The 12,786-nt window shown below is 43.7% G+C and overlaps 1 protein-coding gene across 1 annotated transcript in view; it reads left to right on the top strand.

Annotated features, from left to right (window-relative positions):
• The first annotated feature begins 2,528 nt into the window (after window positions 1-2,528).
• MAOA (monoamine oxidase A) overlaps window positions 2,529-12,786 on the top strand; it is a 74,565-nt gene continuing 64,307 nt past the window's right edge. Inside the window, exon 1 of the mRNA XM_030834970.3 lies at window positions 2,529-2,682. Coding sequence (XP_030690830.1) covers window positions 2,610-2,682 — 73 coding nt within the window. The 5' untranslated portion in view covers window positions 2,529-2,609. The remainder of the gene's footprint in view (window positions 2,683-12,786) is intronic.

Below are 12,786 nucleotides of genomic sequence, written 5' to 3'. Positions count from 1 at the left end.
ACCCCCCCTCCCAAAGTTAACTTCCAGAATGGTCTAGACGCCCGAACACTTTATCACTATGGACCTTTCCAAAATAATATTTATCAGAGTTTGAATTGACATACCAAGCATGTGGCTTATTTCCTCTGCAGCTCCTCTAGTAGGCTGTATGTCACTGAAGGTCTCCAGCTGTCTTGTGTCACACGTGTATCCCAAGTACCGTGCCCTGTGCCTAGCACGTAGTATGAAATCAAATATTTGAATGAAAATAAAGCAATGGGACAAATGAGAAAGTTGGACAGAATCACATTAGAAAGGGCTGAATTCTTTATTATTTCCTCTTTCTTTGCTTCAAAGTCTAAGACTATTTAGTCATAAGTCTCAACCCCTTTGCTAGAAAGTAAAAGCTATTGAAACTGTATAAAGAAAAAACCAAATCTGTATTTCTTTACAGTTTCTTCAACAAGATACTATTTGATACAAATGGAGGGGGGAGATGGGCAGGTGAGCAAGAGAAATGTTTGTAAGTGGGAATGGATACTAGTTAACTTCCTAGAGTTCTCAACACTTACTCTGAATTCATGTGAAAATTACGTCTTTTTGAGGGTTCTAGTGATGACAAATTCAGCTCTAGGAGGATAAGGTGGAAATTTAAGGAAGGGATAAAACTAGCAAGACAAGAGGCTGACTGCACAATAAAATATACGCACTAAATAGTCCTCTTTTCAGTAGGATGGGGAAACACGTGTTATTTGGTTCTGCACCTTAGTCATCCATTGACCTTCGCTTTTAAACTGCAGGTCCCACTTAGTCTGTGATAGCTGAGTTCTTAATTTTCTCGCCTACTCGCTTCGATTTTGGTTAAGAACTTCAGCTTGAAAAACCCCATTGAGAACCAATAACTGCAAAGTCTCCCCCTGGGGGTAGTTCCCACCCCAACCCCCCTCCCGAGGGAGGGAGTGCGACTGCGCAGACCTCACAGGCTCCTGGTGACGTCACAAAAGAGCCAAACCAGGTGGGGGGGCGGCCCTGCGACCACTTCTTCTAGGTCCGCTTCCTTCAGTACCCGCTTCCCTGAGCCCACCCCCTACCCCCCTCAGTCCTCCCCTTTTAGTTAAAGCGTAAAATCACCAGGTTGAACCCCCATGTGGCCACGCCCACACTCTCGCCAGGCCACACCCCCTATTTCGGTGGCGTAGCCAGGCCACACCTGGCGGGAGGGTTCCCCGCGCGCGCGCGCGCTGCGTACAGGCGGGGAAAGCGGAGCTAGGCCGCTTCAGCGCCTCGTCTCCCCACCCCGCAGTGGGCCCAGCTCTCGGGGCGGGTCTCCGAGGGTGCGGATCCAGGCCAGCTTGGGCGGGAGAGACGCGCGCCCGTGAGGGAGGGGCGGAGGAGAGCAGAACATCGCCCCCCCAGGCCCGCCCCCCGCGCGCGCTCCAGAACAATGAGCGCACACAACTCAGCGGCCTCCTTCAGCTGCGGCGGAGGTGGCGGCGGCGAGAGCGGGCGCGAGGCACAGCGCGCTCCCAGAGTCGGGGACCCCGCTGCGCAGATCTCGAACCCGGCCTCCGCCTTGTGCGCGGCCTCGTCCTCTACGCCCATGTGGAGCATCCATTCAGAGGGGCGGACCGTCTCCCGTCAGTTTTCCAAACCCCTGTCGAACGCGTCCGCAGCGGACGCGGGGTGCTCCCGGAGACACAGCGCGCCCTCCCAACTCAGCCACGCTCCTGGCCTAAGAACTGACACAGACACCAAGGTTGGCCTCTGGGGCTTTGGCGCCCGCCTCCAGACCGACCGGATCCCTACGCCTGCGACCCGCTCGACCACCTCGGACGGAGCCGCCCCAGCCGCTAACTCGGACACCAGCAACCCCCGGGCATCTATACAAGGATCTGTCCCGCCCTCAGTATCCCCCCGATTGTCCCGACGTCGGTCCGCCCCACCCTCAGTACCCGACTCCACCCGGGTATCAATACCAGGAACTTCTACAACCAAGAACTCCCTCCAAGGGTCGGTACAAGAATCCATCTCGCCCTCGATGCCCGGCTTCCTCAAAATATGGGTACCAGCACCTCCACAACCCAGTAACACTCCCCAAGTGTCACTACTTGGGTTCACCCCGCCCTCAGTATCCGGCTTCCCTTGGGGTTCGGTACGAGGACCTCCTACACCCAGTAGCTCCCCCCAACTGTCAGTACAAGAGTCCAGCCAGGTCTCCATGCCCGACTACCCCCGGCTATCTGCACCAAGATCTGCCCCGCTCTTGGACTCTTCCCGAGAATGGGTACAAGGGTCTGCCCCGACCTCGGTTCTCAGCCCCCACCCCGAGAGGTCGGTACGAGGATCTATCCCACTTTCGGACTCCTCCCGAGTGTCAACACAAGAGTCCACCCAGCTCTCAGAGCTAGGTTACCCCCCGAACATCGGTGGAAGAATCGGCTCCGCCCCCGGGGTCCCCGGGAGTACCAGTACCAGGGTCCGCTCCGCCCTCAGCACCGGGCTCCGCCCGGGTATCGGTGGAGGAATCGGCTCCGCCCTCGGGCTCCCCCCGAGAGTCGGTAGAAAAGTCCGCTCCGCCCTTGGCCGGCCCCACTCCTCTACCCACGACCCGGGAGAGCCTTGACCAGAGCATGGAGAGTCAGGAGAAGGCGAATAGAGCGGGACGCATGTTCGACGTAGTCGTGATAGGAGGCGGCATCTCAGGTCAGTGTGGACCGTAGCGCTAGCCTGAGCGACCCTGGCCGGCCAGGGGTGAGGGACTTGCAGCCGCAAGGTGGCGTTTGGTGGGGGTCTCCCTTGTGCATGCGAGAGTGCAACAGTGGCCGGGCCCCGGATTCTGCGAGGAGGGGGGTGGGGTTGAGCCGGGTTTGCTGGTGGTGTGAACTGGGGGAGGCAGGCACAATAATTTTACTACTACTATGAAATACTAACATTTAATTAGTTCTTGCCGTGCAGTTATATTTAGCAGTTTACGTGGATTTTCTCAATCCTCAGCTGTCCTGTAAGGTGGGTACTTTATTCGTCCCTATTTTACAAAACCTAGAAACGGAGGTAACTCTGCAGATGTCAAATCACCTAACCGGGGAAGTGGCGATGATTTTCTCCCATTTAAGACCCTCACTCCTAATTCCTGAGGTAGCTGCTTTGCCTTACTGATTTCACGCCCTTTGCCCTAAACAGAACATCAGTATACGGATTTTGGTAGTATTGAGTGTTATTTCAGTCCTGCTCTTCTCAAAGCGCTTTTCCTTAGAAAATTTGGTAACTGGAGAGGAAGGAGGAAGAATCTTTTAGGAAAAGGTTTTTTTTTTTAAAAAAAAGAAAAAGAGGTGGGGGTGGGGGGAGAGAGGTGGGCTCTTAGTTTTAACCTACTCCAGCCGTTTCTTTTAGAACTTGCAGAAAGTGTAGGGCATTTATTATCCAAAGGGAATCTTCTTGTGAAGCAGGGGCTGAGGGCAGATGAGGGAATGTCCTGTTTGTGTCTTTCCCCACTGCCTGAATCTTGCCCTGTGATGAGACAGCTGGCAAGCCTGGGTTCCTCTGGTCCTGGCTTGGGTTTGTAGCTGACCAGCTGAGTGATGCATAAGGCTTTCCCATATCTTCCTGGAAACCTCATCATGATTGATATATTAAATTTGTCACTTATGTTGTCATAATTGGTAAAATGTCTGAAATTTAGGAATTGTGTTTCAGCTCTAGCTAGAGTCCCACACTAGTCTGTCCACAACCTGGGAGAATGTTAATCATTTCTGAAATATACCTGCAGGATCTAATTTAGAAAGAGGGAAAAATAAGGTGGGAGGGAGTAAGTAGAGTGCCCCAAAGTAGCCATTTTTATGTATAATCCTTTTGAGGAGACTCTTTTGGGTGAAGATAGGTTTTGACTTGGCCTGTTTCGGATAACAGTCTTAATCACCAGAGAAGAGATTGGTATGAGCTGTTGCTTTGACAACTCCAGCCAGTGCCAATAAAAACATGCATGTATGTTGGAGCATCAGGAAAGCAGATCCTGGTGGAGAGTACGAAAAAGAAGTACTTCTCTTGTTTCCCTTCATTCATGTATTAGCTTATTTATTCATTCAACAAACACTTGTTGACTGCCTGCAATGAAGTGGACTGGTGTTTCTAAAAGCCTAGTTCTCGTATGCGAGCCTCCTAGAAGCAATGTGATTGTTCATCACTGGAAAATAAATATGATGATAATGTGTTGTGTAAATTGATTAGGAGTTCTGTCTCTATTCCCATCTCTATACCATTCATACTTCACAATTCAGGGTTCTTTCTGGGATTTTATTCTTGTCTTTTTCTTGTTCTGTGTTCCAGTATTCCTTAAGGAGCATTTTGTCGGTTACTTTTTCTCTGCCTGATGACTGGCTCTCTCTCCCTTTCCACACTTCACTCCAAGTAGTTGGTCGTGAGCAGAATTGGATTTACCATGTAGCTGATCGTGCTAATGCTCTATGGCCTTACAACTGCAGGTCCCTTCTGGTTCTCATTCTAAATAAATAACCAGTTTCATGCTGAATCTTGTATTTTCTTTTTGCATTCTTTTCTTTTTTTTCTTGAAGAGGGCACCCAAATTATATAAGCTTCAGCCTCCTCAAAACCTGGATCTTTCCGTGGTCACTATTAATTATTAATTTGTTCATTTCCACTTGGGGGAAGAAGAGAGCATTTCTTGCACAGTAGTTCACACTCCTATTCCAGAACCCAACTTCCACTTCATCAGTGACAGTGGAACAGGCACTGGGATTCCTTTAATATCATCTCTTATCAGTCAGATTTGATTTTAACACCCAAACTGACCAGAAACATTGCTTCCTGGCTGTGGTGTCTTGCCAGATGGTTCACAACTAAAATGAAAGTAGATGCAAGTCTGGCTTAGGATAAGCCCTGCGCACAGACTGGGTGTTTCACGAGCAGGTGAGAGGCATTACTTCTCAAGGGTTCTTGAGCTCAGAAACACCTCATCTTTGTGTGTGCTTAGCAGTATCCCATGAATTACTTAATAGTCCCCGTACCAGTTTTAAATGCTTTTGGATATTTCTTCTGTCAGAACTGGCACATTTTAATATGTTATCCACACACTTATAATATATGGCCAATACTTTGCATATGCAGTGTTATTCCTATTATATAACAAAATAGCTCCCAGAAGCGTACAAATCCTCAATTCCTCAAAAGCAGTCCATATGAACAGAATTATCTTTCATTTCTTCATAACTATCTCTGCACAAAGAATAGCAGCATCTTAATGTATCTCCCTTTTGTCATTAAAAATCATGTAACAGCACGTCTTACAGCCACAAAATCCCTTTTTCCTCCCACTCACCAATTAAGTAATTTTATGTACTCTATTAGTAATTGAGAAGGGAAGCCCCCACCCCGCACTCATTTGTAAGTAGTATAATGGTAACTTCAACATGCTCTGGCCCTTATCCATCATCTATCACCAAGTCCTTTTTGAAACTTCTTTCATGCCTTCTGTGACACTATTGGATCCTGAATTTTTATCCCACACTGTTTGCTCCTTTTCTGTTCCTTTCATTGTGCCCATATTCTTGCGAACTTCTACTTTTGAAACGGCCTCGAGGTTCAGCTATTCATCACTTTGGGGCTCTTATGCACTCCCTCTCTTTTTCATTCTAGGGCCTCACCTTTCCCTTTATCTATAGGAAGCTCTTAAGTTTCTAGTTTGAATCCTTTACTTTCTCCCAACTCCTGTCCCATAGCTTATCTGCTCTTGGGTATTTCACACTTGATTGTCTCATTCTTACTTCATATTCAACATGTTCAAAAGCCTCCTTGCCCTCCAACCTAGCTTCTCTTCCTCACTTCCTTGACTCTGTTCTTGGTACCACCATCCTTTCCATCATTTTTGACACATCCTTCTGTTTTATCTCTTACACCCAGTCAACAGATCCTTCTAACTCCTCCTTTGGGCTGTTTCCTCTCTTGTGTCTCCTCCATCCCCCGGACAGAACCTTAACCCCTTCAACTCACCAGGTTATGACCATCTTCCCGGTGGCCACACTTTGGGCTCTCCCTTCATGTCCATCCCAGACTTGATTTTTTTTAAACACTTCTTTCATCACCTTGTTCTGCTCAGGATGTTCAGTAGTATATTGCCAGCCTTTCAAGCTCCACCCACCCCTCCACATATCTAGTCCCACCTTGTTTGACCAGTAGCATTTCCCACCATCCCTAACATAGCTTTAGTCACACTGCTCTCTTGTCTCCAGTGCTACACCATGTTCATTTTGTCCCTCCATTCCTTCCCTGTTTTTGTTTTTTTCCTAACACGGAAGTGCTTCTCTCTGAACATTTACATCCTATCCGTTCTTCAATACCCAATTAATGCTCTTTTCCTTGATTGTTCTGGTTCTCTGGATTTTTCTCTCCTCTTATGGAGCTTGTAATCTATATCTGACCATTTGAACTTATTTTATGTTCCCTTTCCTGATGTTATTTTAAATATAGCAGTTGAGTCACTGACTTTACATGCTACTTCTTACTCATAAGCTGACACAGATACAACAAGTGACAGAAACCCAGTGGTATAAGATTTTAAAATCTGCTCCTAACTGAGAATTTCTGAATTAGCTCTCTTTAGGGAGAGAGAATAAAAGGAAAGAGGGGTGAAAAACGCCCACCTCTGGGGGACAGTGCATACTGCAGAGTCTTTGGGCCAAAGGAGTTTTTAAAAGGCAGTGTAGTCCAATCACGTAAGATTTTAATCCTCTCGACGGCATCTCCTTAGTAATTATCTGGCTGTAACTTTGAACACATCTAGGGAAAGGGAATTCTATACCCCTCAAAGCAGCTCATTATGGGTAGGGGTGGCCCTGGGGCCTGGACTCGTTCAAGCATTTTGGGAGCCTCTACCGTATGCCAGGCAGTAGCTAGATCATGGGGCAAGAGGTATATAATGAGGGGTAAGACGTGTCCTTGCCCACAAGGTGCCCCATCCTCTTGCAAGAAGTAATCAAGTGAGAAAATAATTGACATGCATAGAATGAGAGAAATATTAATATTATGAATCTGAAGAAAATGCCAGGACCTTGAGAGATAAGTATGATTTTAACAGGTAGAGATAAGAGGATGGAAAAAAGACACACCAAACAAGAGAGTATGGATGAGCACAGATATGGAGTCAGGAGGCCCTAAGCCATACATGAGTAGTGTTTAACTTAAACCCATGACAAGAGTTCTACTGGAGGAAAACAGTTGCCTACTGTGCCTCTAGCGATGTGATCCTGGTAGTTGCTGAGATTACCCCAGTGTGCCACCTCTGCCCCACATTTAGCCAGGGCACAGTGAAAACGCTTTCATCATAACACCGGATAGCCCTGGGTGATTAGAATTTTTCCATGCTTTTTTGAAATTAAATTCCAAGTGTCTTGGAGAGAGAGCTTTTTCCAAATAGTGACTAAGCAATAGAACCTCCCTATATTTGTATCCACGAGCTGAGCTCCACTAAAAGAACTGAGAGCATAGCCGCCCGGAACACTGTGCTGTGTAAGAGCAGCTGGGATGGAATCTTTCTCATCATCGGAGACAGAAAAGCCATTTCGCAAGAAGATTGACTAATGTTCTGAATCCTGCCAGCGAGTCCACAACATACCCCAGTTTCCCTTTTTGCTGAAATACATCACCCTGAAGAATCATTTCTGCTAGGAGTGATTTAGGCATTTTAACTCAGAACTTGGCAATACATACCGTACAGTTTTGTAGTGATTAAGGAAAGCTTACATTAAAAAATATGCCACTTAGTTTCAGTGCCTTGGTTATTTAGGTACTCTGAGGTTCACTGCCAGCTAAGCATGAATTTTCTGCCTTTCAGAACACTTCTTGGCCCTAATTTTGTTTTCTCAAAAATAAGCGAGGGGGGCTTCCCTGGTGGCGCAGTGGTTGAGAGTCTGCCTGCCGATGCAGGGGACACGGGTTCGTGCCCTGGTCTGGGAGGATCCCACATGCCGTGGAGCGGCCGGGGCCCATGAGCCATGGCCGCTGAGTCTGTGCGTCCGGAGCCTGTGCTCTGCAACGGGAGAGGCCACAACAGTGAGAGGCCCGCGTACCGCAAAAAAAAAAAAAAAAAAAAAAAAAGCGAGGATTCTTTTACTTTATTAACTTTTAATGTTGAAGAAAGAATACAAGAATTACATTTATTTGGGTTCTGATTCTTTGATATCTTCATAGTTGAATGAGCTTTGGGGTTTATCTGACATTTAATGGGCAGTTTTAGCATTTGGCCAATACTAATTGATATGAATCTATACATAATACTCAGCTAATGTGAAAAATATATTTAACAATAGATCTAGGGACTTCTCTGGCAGTCCAGCAGTTAAGACTCCATGCTTCCACTGCAGGGGGCATGGGTTCTATCCCTGGTCAGGGAACTAAGATCCCGCAGGCCACGTGGTGCAGCCCAAAAAGGTAAACAAAACAAAACCCAATAGATCTAAGTATAGTATAATTGTATAAATATAGTATAACTATAGTATAATTGGATCATAGAGACCAATAATTAAGAAAAGGAAATGTGGGAGTCTGTTATTGGCAAATATTGGGTCATACGATCTTTGTACAGGTGTGACATACACATATTTTACATATGATAAATCTTGCCAGTATTTGGTTGCAGGTATACCCAGAAAGACTGAGGTAATATTGTAGTTTCATGTCACATACAGGGGTTTGCAGGAGTGTAGACATCCAATGAGCACTGGTTTGAAGACTACATTTGCATGTATGAGATAGATTTCATAGTGACAGTTACTTTTCATTTTAAATTTGAGTGATTAGAACTGCACAAAATGAATCAAAAGACGTCAGTTACATTTTTAAATGTTGTAAGTGTTTGAGACAAGTTGATTGTTAGGACTGCTTTCTCCTTTTATTTGAAAAATGTTTTACAGCTTTACCAGCAATTTGTGTTCTCCTTTGGATAATCTGTTCTTTATTATGTTGTCATCTAGTCTTATGAATTAAGGCAGCTTCAAATCTTTGAACCACAGTTCTGTCAGCTGTAAAATTAGAGGTTGGATTAAGTTATGTATGATATATCTTCCAGTATCTTTTTCAGTATAGTTGGCTTCCTAAAGGTCTATGTCTTCAGCTTTCTCTTTTGGACCCTCTCCCCAACACTTTTTCCTTCCATGTTGCATTCTGGAAATGGTTTTCATCATCCATCATACTGACATCCTACACTAGCTTAAATCAGGATCTGGGTCTGCCTTACAGGTGCTCATTCACACCTTTTCCATGGCTCCTCTGAGCCTTAGTTTAAAAGCCATTTTCTAATTGTTGCCAGGCCAAAGGAAAGAAATCCCACTTTACAGCAATATTCAGTTGATTTATTAGGTAGGACTGTCAATAAGAACATAAAAACCAGGTGATAAGCTTTGAGAGTTGAGTTAATTACATATTCACCATGTTCAAGGGTCACAGAATTGCAGCCTATAATAGCTCAAAGGGACCAAAACGGAGGCTCAGGAGGGTCAAATGAATTACCAAATGCCACAGTATTCTTAGTGGCATAACTTGGCCTTGGAATATACCCCACCTCACTTAGGCTTGCTTTATAGGCTCATTCACAGAACTGCAGTAAACTTTTATTATTGTTTTACTTTGAGACTTGATGCTCTAAAAACTAGTGGCTGTTGTTTCACAGTAATTCATATTTTAGACTATATTACATCACATGTTACTGCTTCATGAACTTTTTTTTTTTTTTGACCGCCCGGCTTGCAGAACCTTAGTTCCCCGACTAGGGATCGAACCTGTGACCCTGCAGTGGAAGCACGGAGTCCTAACCACTGGACCACCAGGAAATTCCCCTGCTTCATGAACATTTAAATTTAAAAATATTAGGCACCCTATTAGGATGGATGACTTTTATATGAAGAATTTATTTCCTTTTTGAAAAGTCCATTCCTGGTGGTTTTATGACAATGTATAGCAATTATTTTAATAGTTTAGATCAGTGGTTCTTAACCTTTTGGAGCAAATGTCCCTTTGAATATCTGATGAAAGCTATTGGACCTTTTCACCAAAAATAAAAGCATATTTTTATGCATAGACTTTTTTTTCCCTGCACCAGGCCAACATCTGATATTCTGGAAACCTCTTCATTGTCACTGTCCCTATAATATAAAGATTTGGGGCTGATACTGAGACTCACAGAGTGGTGAAAAATAAGAATTCAAAGGATTTATTAGGTCATTAGACAGTTACCAGTAATGAATATGTAAATAGACAATAATAAAAACAGTCAAGACATCTAGGCTGAAAAATAAGGCACCTCCATTTCCTACCTTAAGACCATGATAAATATAACAGTGAACCTGCCATGTTTTGAAAAGAAAGAATTTGGGGAGACAATATTGGTGAAGAAAATGGAAGGCTGTGGTGGTTGATGTGAGTTTTAAATAGTTTTCTAAGATTGGTGTTTACGGATTTTACGTATTGAATTGAAGCCATCGATATTAAATACACATTTCAATTTACTATGCATTTGTAATTACTTTATAAAGGACATTGGTCATTTAAGGCATCTGACAAAATTCAGACCCAAATGGAGGAGTTAAGTTCTCTTAATTTATGTTAGTCTATTTGTCTCTCCAGTGACCGTGTGAGGCATGGGACCCCTCTATGTAGCAGGGGTTACAACCATGAACCTGAAGTGCCCTTGGTGTTTGAGGTTGGTTCAGGGCTTCAGTGGTGGCACAAAAAGGGAGAAGGAAATGACAGACAGGAAAGGGTTTCATGGAGAAAATAATGCTTGACAGAAGTGCTGTGGATTTTGGATAAATTCTGAAATGTAACAAGGATGACCTTTCAGGTGACTTTTTTTTTTCAGATTAAATGAGTTAGCTGTGGGCTGTGGCTTAAGTGAAAGACCATTTTCTTGCATGTCTGCATGTATTCTTCATTCATTCATTTATTTATTCATTCAATAAATATTGATCGAGCACTCACTATGTGATATGAGCAAAATTTATGGGTTTTGCTTTTTTCCTTCTTTGGGAACATTGCTTCTAAAACTTTAGTATGAACTGTTGTTTGACTGTACATTTTATTTTCCTCGGAGTATTCAGTCCAAGAGTCCAAATGTGCAGTTATGTAAGAATTCTGTTGGTCAGAGATTACTTAACTTAATAATAGAAAATTAACTTAAAGTATTTAATATGTGATGTACACTGTACACATTCATAGGTGGTGATGAACGTCAAAGTTGAAGAAAAATACCACTTTAAGAAATAAACAGGAAGAACTAGGAGAGCCAGCAGAACATAAGCCATAGCTACACTAAAGCTTTGCTTCAACACTTAGCTTGTGCTCTGGGCGTTGTTCACTTGGGACTCTGCCCAGGTGAGTTTATTACTGTAAATATTTGACAGTATTTTAAGAGCCGAAACCAGCTTTCCCAAAGTGTATGTTTTGAGATGTAATTTTTTTTAAGGCAAAAGGTGGAGAAATGCTAAGTTAAACGAATCTCTTCACTGCAGGACTTATCAGAGCCTTTAATATGCCAGTGTGCACCATACACTTCCCAGAAGGAGAAACAGCATATGTCCCAACTTCCATGAACATTGATACTTTTCCCCAGAGCATCTTGAGGACTAGTATTCCATAAAACATTTTGGAAATTGCTTCCTAACCACAGTGCATCCTAGTGTGCAGCATCTGAGGAGGATAGCAGTGTGGAGTGCCCTTGGTGTATTTTCAGTTTCAGTGCAAGAATGGGGCAAATAATGAATTAAGGAGTAATTGCATTCCCTAAGTCGTGTGAGATCCATTTATCTAAAGTGAAGATGAATGCTGAACAATAATCAAATAAATTAGGACTGTCTAGACAACAAGTCTGTTGAATTCAGGGCAAATTGAAGTTAATTGTTAGCTTTTATCTATCTATCATTTGAGACAGTTCTGTCTTTTTAGCTTATCAAAGGGATCAGAAGATTTGGCATTTTCAAAAGCAGGTAATTATTTGTCTGAAAGGAAGCACAAAATACAGATGGATATAGATATAGGTAGGTAGATAGATAGATGATAGATAATAAGAATGGCTGTATTGTATGTATGTATGTATCGGGGACAAGTTTGTGTGCACATTGATATTCTCCATTCTCTTTTGCTAAAAAAAGCGTAATACTGGTTCAAAGACCAGAAAATGTACTAGTAGTATTAAGAATCTGCGAATTTACTTGGGCATAAAGGTTTAAATGACCAGACACCCTGTCCTTGTCAGTCTTTCTTAGTTGCTTGAGATAAATATAATCTAAGTAGCATTAGAAACTTCGCCATTGCCCTCATCCAGGTGAGCATGGTTTTCTTTTCTTGGTATGTGGTTCCTCTGTTCATTGCAATGAGTGTTTGAGCACCTGCAACACGGTAGGCTCTATTCTAGGGATGCAAAGGTGTCTAACACATATAACACACTAGTTAAGAGGCAGATCTCTGGGCAAGAGGTCATGTTGCCTTGGACAAGGGCAAAAGGCCACAATGGTTTGGACAAGAGTGGCTAAGATTGCAGTGGTTGGAAGCAGCAGATGTATATAGAGTGCCAGGTGGTGATGTGTGCTAAGAAGAAAAATACAGCAGCTTGTGACAGATGATTATATCACTTGTCCGTATTGAAAGTGGGGTCACTGGACATTTTTCATGAGGAATATGCTACATTTCAAGGTTTGTTCTAATCATTTGTTGTAGAAGGAAAATCAGTAATTGAACTGGAAAGTGTAGCATGAGTCAAATGGACAAATTTCTCTTTTTTCGTAATGTGAGTGTACTTGAAGAAGT

Source organism: Globicephala melas, chromosome X, assembly GCF_963455315.2.
Source record: "Globicephala melas chromosome X, mGloMel1.2, whole genome shotgun sequence".
Taxonomy (NCBI): Eukaryota; Metazoa; Chordata; class Mammalia; order Artiodactyla; family Delphinidae; genus Globicephala; species Globicephala melas.
The sequence above is the reverse complement of the archived record's forward strand: the minus strand, read 5'-3'. Positions and strand labels throughout refer to the sequence as shown.